Source organism: Gymnoscopelus braueri (assembly GCF_963280865.1).
Source record: "Gymnoscopelus braueri genome assembly, chromosome: 19".
In the NCBI taxonomy this organism is placed as follows: Eukaryota; Metazoa; Chordata; class Actinopteri; order Myctophiformes; family Myctophidae; genus Gymnoscopelus; species Gymnoscopelus braueri.
Genome location: NC_137621.1, coordinates 13,727,718 through 13,738,909, shown reverse-complemented (window position 1 = coordinate 13,738,909; position 11,192 = coordinate 13,727,718). Strand labels below are relative to the sequence as shown.

At 40.0% G+C, this 11,192-nt stretch overlaps 1 protein-coding gene across 1 annotated transcript in view; it reads right to left on the bottom strand.

The window, feature by feature from the left end:
* Positions 1-1,092: 1,092 nt before the first annotated feature.
* The window catches only part of fndc5a (fibronectin type III domain containing 5a), a gene marked incomplete at both ends in the record, with an annotated part of 60,923 nt that continues 50,823 nt past the window's right edge, over positions 1,093-11,192 (bottom strand). Inside the window, 2 exons of the mRNA XM_080413880.1 lie at positions 1,093-1,232; positions 1,999-2,088. Of these exons, the coding sequence (XP_080270006.1) occupies positions 1,093-1,232; positions 1,999-2,088 (230 nt within the window). The remainder of the gene's footprint in view (positions 1,233-1,998; positions 2,089-11,192) is intronic.

Genomic DNA, 11,192 nt, shown 5'->3' with positions numbered 1-11,192 from the left:
CACACCAAATGAATATGATATACAGGCCTGTCATATTCAGGGCTGTCTCTTGATCAAAAGATAAACTATGATGACCATGACCAGTCACTGTATGCTTTGTTTTTGCTGTGGATTTTAGGACAACAATGTTGAAATGGTTGTATATTTTATTGTTACTGAATCGTGTGAAACACAAGTTAAAGGACCACACCAGTCTAATTTTGAATTCTAGCCATTAGCAGAGATTGCCCCTGCCTTCAAGAAATGTTGTTTACATAAGTGTATGCCGTGTATCTATCATTTTTAAACGGCATTCACTGTCCTTCACGGTGAAATGGTGTGGAAACTTTGAAGTTGATTCTAACCCTTGTGGAAGTCACTACACAATGTATTTGATCTAATTCAAATATATATATATATTCAAATTCAATATGTCTGGAAAATAATAATACCTTGAATTTATATAGCGCCTATCATGAACCCAAGAACGCTTAAAAATAAATAGGAAAAGCAATGCTACATTTCAAACTCAAAGTTTAGCTTGAAGAAGGCTTTTAACGATTTTGAGCTAATGCAACAAAGCGTATACAAACACAATATCTGAAAAAACAAAGCAATTTGGAGAGAAATGTTGACAACGATATTAGTAACACTGGTATGGTCCTTTTTAAGACGACAGTATGAGAGTGCATGACGTTTATAGAAGAGGTATGGTCCTTTAAAGGGATAGTTCACCCAAAGATTACTTATTTTCTATCAATTACACACCCCATGAAGCCTTGAATTCATGGAGATTTTTTAGTTTTTGTCGCATTCCTGGGCTAATAATTTGATGACCGGCGGGAAGATGCTAATGTCTCCGGTAGGAGACTCAAAGTTGACACTTTGTGTCTAAATTATTGGCTTAGTAATGCGACAAAAACAAAAAAATCTCCATGAATTCAAGGCTTCATGGGGTGTGTAATCGATAGGAAAAAAAGTCATTTTGGGGGTGAACTATCCCTTTAAGATGACAGACAGCATGAGAGTGCTGAGGTTTCTAGAAGAGCCCAGGACCATTCACCTGCCCGGCGCCGTTGGGGGAGGGGACCCCTAGGGGAGAGGAGGGGTAGGTTATACCTTACTGCGCAACAGCCCACCCGTTGGGTGCTCTGGAGTGCTGCACTCTGAGGAGGTCTTAGCTTTGTCCTTGTTGTTGTTGGGTTCGTTGTCTTTGATGATGTCATACTGACGGCAGAACAGGGCGATGACACCTGGGGAGAGAAAGAGAGGAACAGGACAGGACATTTTAACTACACAAATCTTGTATGGGGGTCCCGCCCTGGCACAAAGTATTTTCAGATGGGGGGTCCGGCAGCGACCATATGCATTTTCATTTAGGGGTCCCTGTCATCAAAATGTTTGAGAAACACTGCTTTATAGACCAATATTATACCAAGTACAGTCAATACAATATGTACGCCTTCCTCCACTTGTGATGACATGATTCTTCATACCGTGGGATTCTTCATACCTGCTTTTTCAGCAGTTATGGAGATCTTTTCTCGTTTTAAGTCATTTCTTTTTTTAGAGCAACTGATATTGTTGTCTACTGATATGGACTGGTATGTAAATATCTGAATTTGTCTCTCATCTGTTGCTCTACTCTGGGATTTTCCCCGATTTGTCCCCCTCTGGCAGCGGAAAAATAAGCTTGCTTCCGTTTTTGTTACTGTATACTTGATATAGTTTGTCTTTCAATCACATAAGATGCTAACTAGCGGAGTTACGTTTTGTCCTTTCAACAGCATTTCTCCAACAATGGGGAAGATGCCAGTCGGTGTTACATAACCTATGACTCCATGGTCCACATGAATAAAATATCTATTTATTAATGGTGATTCCGAGAAATATCCCGGACTGGAGCTTTAAGGCCAGCGGCGAACGTCCACAACCATTCACCCTCTTTGGAGTAAAGAGTTGTGCAGTATGTGTGCGTGTGCGTGACCTCGGTTGACCTTGGAACGTTCCGGATCTCACCTCCCCACATCATCAGTACGACCACGATGATGATGCACTCCCCCGCCCTCAGCTGAGTGGACTGTTCCACTTCTTCCATGGTCACTTCGTCTGGCAGGAAACAAGAAGAAAACGTGTTTTTGATTGAATACTTTATCAACAAGACTGTTAACAGTGCAAGTAGTGCAGTCAAAAGTTATGCTACTGTATAACACCAAAAAGACCCAGGTTCTTGTTTCCATTGTGGTCCATTGTACACAATTCATCAGTAAGACATACAATACATACAGTATCAGTAAAATTATTTTGAGGTTATCCATTCTTTTAGGTTGGTTTTATGTTTGGGTAGGGAGTTGACATCTTTAACGGCTTTTGGTAAGGCATTCCACTTTGTGGTGGCAGCATACAGTAGTAGAATGCATTTCCCCCCTGTTTGAGCCGAATTATAGGGGAACGAGGTCAGATGAGCTCCTTCTGGTGTTATGCCCATGCCAACTCACTCTAGAGACGTAGTTTGACAGGTAACTGGGCACTGATCCTCTTGAGTATCTTCAAAGACCAGACCCATTGAAAGATGCTGTACTTTTGAACTGATCAACACCTAATTGCAATTCCTGGTGTTCATTGTTTTTCCCTTAGAATTATTCTATTACGGTATATATCTACTATATATATTCCAGGAATCTCTGTATGTACAGTATGTCTTTCCGCATGATTGTCCTTCGCATATCGTTAGCCTCATAGCATAATTGCCTGAGTCATATTTTTAAGGTTTTCAGAAAAGAAGAGATGAAAAACAAAAATCTACTTTTGCCTAAGTCTTGTTTATCTGCCTTTATTTCTTTCTGCCTAACTCTACTCTCCTAATACTGCTGCTTCACCCTGCCTCAGCCTATCAGAATGCTTATTACATTTAAAAAAATCTACCTACAGTAAGTCAAAAGGTTGACTTAAAATAACTTAGGCAGAAAGTGGAATTTTGGAATGTATTTCAACAATCTGATAGGCTGAAGACAGGCAATAAGACACAATGAAGCAGCAAGTTTAGGAATGTAGAGTTAGTTAGGCAGAAATGTCAATTTGACCAAAAAATTACTTAGTCAATCATGCTATGAGGCTAATGATATCTCGAGAACAGATCATCCGATCGACTTCCCACTTGGCCGGAGTATTGCTCAAAGAAGTACAGTGTCGAGTGTGAAATTGATGGGATGGGCGGTTAATAAATGGCCGCTCTGAACCGGCCCGCATTCCGAACGTTCGGCCATGTCCCGAACGGTCACTGCACTATAGTTCCTATGAATCTGCTTTAGTTGCTGTTTTTTACCACTTTTTCACCCCCTCAACACTGCAATGTACCTTAAACTCAGGATGCTGACTCAACAAAATTACATCTATAGAGGTGGAACTGGACTTGAACTGGAGCCCAGTATGTGTGATATCTACAGCAGCTTCAAGGAGGGACACGGCAAGCAAGGTGCTTATCAGTTAGAGCAGAGGTTTTCAAACTGTTTGCGCATCAATGGTCAAAATCTCAAGACACACCTGTATTCATCGCAAAAACGGCAGATCTTTTATATGAATTAATGGTTTATTTTCGGTCTTTGTTTACAATGATAACACACTTGTGAAAATCATCATCATAAATGTACACATCTCATTTCATTTTCATTTTATTTTTTGTTTCGCAAATGGTAGTATATTACAGTACACACAATTCATAACTTCAATAATTCATTAAATAAATACACCCATGAGCGAAAAGGAGCAGGAAGAAGAATACATTCTTATTACTATCATCCAACCAACTCGCACACAAAATCCACTTTCAATGGACCGAAAAAAAAGGAATAGGCTGAAGCACAATGCTTATTCTTTGCCTATCCTTTACAATACATATAGACCTGTAGACTTCTGCCCCTCAAAACATGATAAGCCCTGAGGCCACAGTGGCCTTGACAACCATTGCCCCAATTGATTGTACCATTTTCTCCTCTGCCTCTTTCCTGGCAATATGTTCTTTTGTTGAGATTCTTCATTCTTATCTACCCCTGACTCCCCATCTTCTAATATGAGTCAAGTGACTCTGAATAGTCCAGGGCAGAGCATGTATGAAATGTTCTACACATATCTACAAATATTGATAATATGTAAATGCCAATACATCATTTTGTGAAATAAACAGGTTATTTATTTATTTAGTTCACCGATAATTATACTATACATGTATTAACAAAATGAATGAAGTCAAATTAAATTTAATTAATTATTTTCATCCACCTAAAATCATTGTTTTATTTGATGGTGCCTTTAAAAGAATACCGTAAGGCCAAGTGGCCGTGGCCCTAAAATGATGAAATTCCAGACCTGGATGTATACAGTATTGCAGTAATAATGTGTTGTCCCAAAATCCCAAGGTACACCTGGAATCGTCTCACGGCACACCAGTGCATCTCGGTGCACCGTCTGGGAACTACTAAGTCAGAGCAGTGGTTCTCAAATGTTTTCGTGTCAAGGACCCCCAAATTGATTATGTATTTGCCCGTGGACCCCCATCCTAATTTTGTTTGTGCCAGGGACCCCCAGAAGAGAAGATTTATTCAAAATCTTCACAACATTTTCAAGATTTTTTAAAAATAGCAGATGTACAGCGTCACTTCATGACTCGCTTTGAGCTTGTAGATCTGCTATTTTTGAATAGCCAACGTATAAATGGATAAAGTGGTTAAAATTATTGTGATGCTGTAACCAATTTAGCTGGGACCCCCTGGAACTATCAATCTAAAGCTCAGATTGCACTCTCTCCACTAACGAAGATGTACAAACCTGCTCAAACCCCAAGCAGCCTCTTCCCTCTTTAAAACGATGTGAGAAGGCGGCTAAAAGGATTACGGTACTCTACCATCATAAATCACCATGATGCCATGGCTGCTACACTAGGCCCCCTGAAACCCCAGGGGGTCCCTGGACCCCACATTGAGAACCAGTGAGCTAAGCTACCAATTACTCTAGTCTACACATTAGATTAAGGTTCACTGTACTGAAACTACACCCCCCATTCAGAGAACAGTAGCAAGCTAAGCTACAGCAACACAGGAAAAAGTATTGTTTTCTCTAACACTGAACCAAGTGCATTCGAAGTCAACGCTATCTCAGAGATCAATAAAACTGTCAGTCAAACAGATGAAAGCGAAAACACTGTTTGTGTTCAGTTCACTTGTTTATTAAACAATATGCTGTGCTCTCTGCTCTCACTACTCAAAGAATAATTTGTCAAACACTGTGTGTGTGCATGCCTGCCTGCCTGCGTGTGAGTCTGTGTTTGCATGGGTATGCTCAATTTAGACTTGGGCACAACTGCATTGCAGACTATACATTGTGGTTCAAAACTCAAAAGCCCAAGCCACAGTGCAAAACAAGCCAAATATTTTTGCATGCTTCTGTGGTGAAGGAGATAAATCATTGCTGTGTAAATAGAAGGTTCTTGGTTCAAAACCAAGGATGATCCCCCCCCCCCCCCCAGTGTATCTAATATTTCACTGAAGAGCATGCAAGAGCATTGATTCAGTATGAACCACAGTGGTTAAGATACAGAACTTAAATAACTGAGACTGGGAGGGTAATTGGTTAAAGTCCACCTTTTGTAAGAAGGAGAAAAAATGTATAAACTTAACTTACTATTTAAAATTAAGTTTTCATTTAAGTAAGAGAGGTGTTTAAACTCTTAAACTAGCATAAATAAACAAAGACAAGCATGCACACAGGGAATTGAACCCAGGTCTCTCATGTCACTGGCAGTAGCACTAACCAGTTGTCTATACATCAAGGCCCATTGATGGGTTCGTTATACATCTTATACTCATACCAAGCTCATGGATACAATGTCATTGGGGAGCCAGGTGTCAATCAACTATAATCAAGGTTCAGAGAGGGGGTGGGACTAAAAAAGGAGGAAGAGGGACAGTCTGTGAGAGTGAGAGAAACAGGTCAAAACAGTGATGTTTAAGTGTTTGTTATAAGTTCAATATTCTGGTAAATGCCAGGGTGCCACGTTAGTGTGTTTGCAGCTGGGTTTTCACTCAGTATTTGTACCACCACCAGCTGACATTAATACTACAAGGTTAACTAACACGCTAGCCTGGAGGGGAAGAGAGTGTGTGAGACATTTCAACAGGTTTCTGAGTGAGTATGGATGCTATCTGAGTCTGAGAACTGTAATGACATGGACATTTATAGTGGAAGGACAGGGTGTTTAGTAGTGTTGTGGTGTTTTGGATAGTGTGCTTCAAGGCCCTGCTACCAAAGCTGTTACAGTAGAGGTGCTCAGGACTTGTCACTTCATACCAGAGGATCCAGACGCACACAGACAGACGGGTGGGGCACTGGGTTCTCCTGCACACAGACAGGTAGCAGGGTACTGGGTTTTCTAGCACAGTGGTTCTCAACCTGTGGGTCGGGACCCCCATGGGCGTCCCCACATGATATTTTTTGGGGGGAGTTTAAGACCTCAACAAACTATATAAGAAAGAGGCAAAACATTTGAACGAGGCGTTGTGTGCTTGTAGATCGGCTATTTTCACAATATTTATCTGAGGGGTCCCCAGTTCAAATATGATTATTTTGGGGGGTCACGGCCTGAAAAGGTTGAGAACCACTGCTCTAGCACACAGACAGACAGGTGGGGTACTGGGTTCTCCAGCAAAAAAAAACTGAAGCAGCTTTCTAACGTTGTCAAAGCAACTGTGAGTAGAGACAATACTTTCCTCAATGATTCCAAAAGAGCTTCAACAAGCATGAACAAAACTGGTACTGTATAATAGTACCAATAGTTTCAAACACCCCGGGTATTTGTTTATTTTATTCTATTTGGGCCAGCATGACACATTTTATAGGAATGATTTATATGGTTGTATAATAAATACCTTTCTGTTATTACATTTGATGTTTGTTGGGATATTCATGTTTGCTAGTAATGTGGTTTATGTGGTAAAAATACGTTGTTTGAATATGATGCCTGGGGGTTTTAAGCTCACAATACTGTACAGCTATACAATAAGCTAACTGGGTCTTTCTGCAAAATGTATTGATTTTATTAGGATTCAATTTCAAACAGACAAAATCCTGAGGATAGCACTTAACACACTTTTTGTGACTGACTCAGTGAGAGTGAAGTCCTGTTTCATAAGTACCAGTGTAGCCCTAGAATGTCTGTGATCTTACATACATTTCATGTATTCCAAATACACAGTCATAGATCCCTCTGGACGACACGCTGTGTAGTCACGATCTGCGAGGCCGTAAAAGTGCTCTAAATTCCGTCTGTACTCACCCAATAATTAATTCCTAAGACTTGGAGTCAGATATTGTCCTCTAGTTTCATATCCATTTGAAAGTTCTGCCAGAAAACGTGTGTTTAGTCAAATATCTCCACTTTTCCACGAGCTGCACACGGACGACTTTCTGTACGGGCTAGGGGCCTGACTCGAGTGAAGGACCGAATTTATCAAAACTTCCTCTGATCACCACAAACGTCATAACAAATTGACACAGGGAAGCACAAACGAATGGGGTACACAATTGACAGGTGCGTTGTGATTGGTGCGGGGTAATGAATCACATCACCTGCCAATTGTGTGCCCAAACATTTGTGCTTCCCAAAGGAAGTTTAGATATATTCTGTCCTGCACTCATTCCGGGCCTCTCGCCCGTACAGAAAGTCGTCCGTGTGCAGCTCGTGGAAAAGTGGAGATATTTGACTAAACACACGTTTTCTGGCAGAACTTGAATGAATGAATGTTTTTTTATTTCTGTATCAAGAATTCAAAATTTTAACACGCAAAAAAAATAAAATAAAAAAAAACAGTACTTTACTTGAGTATTTCCAATTCCGATATATTGTACTTTTACTCCACTACAATAATTTGAAAACTTTAGTTACTAGTTACTTTTCAGATATAAATTATTATATTATGAAACCTACATTATCCACTTTAGCCCTATTTTATACATAGGATATTTGAAAATAGCTGATCTACAAGCTCGCAACGCGTTGTGAGCTTGTAGATCTGCTATTTTCAAATATTTAGCTGAGCCACGATGTAGGCTGGTTTTGGACACTGCTGAGAGGGTGGTGACATGTTCACAACCAATGTCCAACTGCTTGTAGAAATAGAGACACACGGGGACTACAAATTTCACGCCCACTTTTGAGACAGCGCCGCTACTCAAGGTCCGTTAGAACGATGAACTGCAGCTGCCAATGCATTCCCTATGAGAGGATATGAAAGTTAGCCTACTTTTAAAATGATCCTGCATTAACTGAAGACGATATTGATTTAAATAAAAATATGTTTCCAAATGTATGGAGTGTCTTTGTCAACATATCTTCTTGTTTTCTTAATAGTTGATGTGTTTCACATTTAATTTGCCACTTTAACGAGTTACCCATAATGTTAACACAGCAGAGGGTAGACAGCAGACGGGCATTTCAGTGACATCACTGTCTTTACGAGCGCCGAGCGCCGACCAGTGGCGTACCCATTGTAGAGGCAGGAGAGGCGGTCGCCTGCCCAACTAAGACCTCACCCCTCCTTTAAAAAAAAAATTAACCCGAAAATGTGTCATTGCGTAATGTCCTCAAAGTCACGCATCCAACAAGCTTTGAACTGAGCAGATTGGACCTTCTGTTCCAGAGATAATGACCAAAACCTATTGAAAACGGCCACTTTCGCCAGTTTTCTGGGTATTGAAAACCTGAAGGGATGCGTCCGTAACGTATATATACCATGCGACCACTTAAACTCTGGATCTCCGATGCTAGCGGTTTTGACATACTGATGGAGTATATTATAGTATATTGTGGGTAGTATATCGAGATGAAAGATATGGGACATTAAAAAGGACAAATTAAACAAATGGGACAGATAATTAGAACACAAAAAAATCGCTACAGCCTCAGTAGTTAACCAGTGAAATGACGGTATTTTACAATGCCTCTCATAGAGATTGCATTGAGAGCTGCAGTTCATCGTTCTAACGGACCCCGAGTGTCAAAAGTGGGCGTGGATTTGTAGGCCTTCCGCTTCCGGCCGTGTGTCTCTATGGATCTGAACAATATATTTTCTTCCTCTATGTTCAAGCACGTGCTGCATGCCGTAAGCCTGGGTCTCCTCGCCACTGCTGTGGAGTCTGGCTCTCATGGTGAGTCACACACCCTGTACGAATAATATAATTGTGTAATGAGTTGTTGTTTCACTATATTTATCTAATAAGCAGTGGTGTAAAGTAACTAAGTGCATTTACTCAAGTACTGTACTTAAGTACAATTTTGAGGTATTTTTTACTTTACTGGAGTATTACCAATTGTAAGTACTTTTACTTCTACTCCACTACATCTCAGAGGCAAATATTGTACTTTTTACTCCACTACAATTATTTGAACTTTAGTTACTAGTTATTTTGTAGATTTGGATTATTATTACAAAACATACATTACCCACTTCAGCCCTATATACAATTCGGCCATTTGAAAATAGCCGATCTACAAGCTTACAATGCGTCGCATTGTAAGCTTGTAGATCGGCTCCATAATGCCTTAGAATCCGATGGCTGCAAAAAAACTGTGGCCGCACACAACCTGCGTTTAACGCTAGCCGATCATGTTTTGGTGGGAGCGTGCCCTAACAGAGTATTTCTACATAGCAGTATTGATACTTTTACTAAGTAAAACATTTGAGTACTTTTTCCACCACTGCTAATAAGTATCGATGGATAATAGCAATTGGGAATAAGATAATATGAATGGGGATAACATAAGGTGTGTGTGATCACGTGGCGGTCATTATCTGTAGCTGCACAGATTTATTTGTATTGCTGGTGGTCGTTATCTACAGTAGTAGCTGCACGGTTTAACTGCTTTACTCCAACCATGTCGTTCACTCATCTCTCCATCGCAGCTTATTTGTCTCAGGAGAGAACCTGTTCCCCTGTCGTCAGCCTCCAGCACAGAGGTACGCCCAGTCAAGGAGAACTTTTATTACAGTGTTTAAGTGACAGCTCATGCTCATTGTCTGCTGTGACTTAAAGGTAGGGTAAGTGATATTTTTTGGTATTTTTTTTGTTTTTTTGTTAAAAAGGTTAAAGTACTATATTCTGATAGTAATCATTGCTACAGAGCGTTTGTTCAGTCACAGGGGTCTCTCCAGCTCTTTTGTAAACAGAATATAGTACATTTTCAGGTAGGTGACACATGTTAAGGTTTAAGCCAATCAGGAAAGAGTACTAAAAATGCATTTTCTGTTTAATAAAGAGCTGGAGAGACATGGGAGACTCCTTTTACAGAACAAACACTCTATAGCAATGAGTACTATCAGAATATAGAGCTATTAAACGCTTATTTTAACCAAAGTAAATCACTTACCCTACCTTTAACTGTTGAAATGTAAATCAGTGTGAATGTTAATGTGCACAAACAGTTTTTTTTTTGTTACCACCGTGCTCTGACTCTTGACAAGGTGACTAGTGGTTATACAAGTCAGCTAGTTGGTGAAATCCCTAGGCCACACTCACAATGACAGGATCAAAGTTTATTTTCTTTTATTTCTCCATAATGCCTTAAGGTACAACAAAGGTTTCGGCTATCCAGCCTAAGTCGGTGTGTGACACGCTGAAGAATAGGTTGAAATGGATAGCCGAAACTTTTGTTGTACCTTAAGGTATTATGGAGAAATAAAAGAAAATAAACTTTGATCCTGTCATTGTGAGTGTGGCCTAGGGATTTCACCAACTAGTCGACTTGTATAACCACTAGTCGACACTGTGGCAGTAGTCGAACTAGTCAAGGTTTTAATTTTGTTTTAATTTGAATTATTATTTTAAAATAAATTATAAATCAGGGCAGTATATCTACAGCAGATATGTGGGCCCTGAAACAATTGTTCTCTTTATCAGACATGCAAAAGTGTCACTTTTCAGCTACAGTCACCTTTTTGAACCCAAATAGGGCAATTGTGTGACCTGACCCGAAAGAAAACAACATGTTGTCACCTTTTTCTCCTCTGGGCTGTTTGCATGCCTGCTTTATACATCCATGGGTAATTGTTGTCAAACAAATCATAGTTGTCAAATTCTGTTGTGCCTTCAGTGTGGGGCGCTCAAACAGCAGACATAACTCCTTAAATTGTGCTTATTTAACTCTTTACTGGTTGTATCTGAGA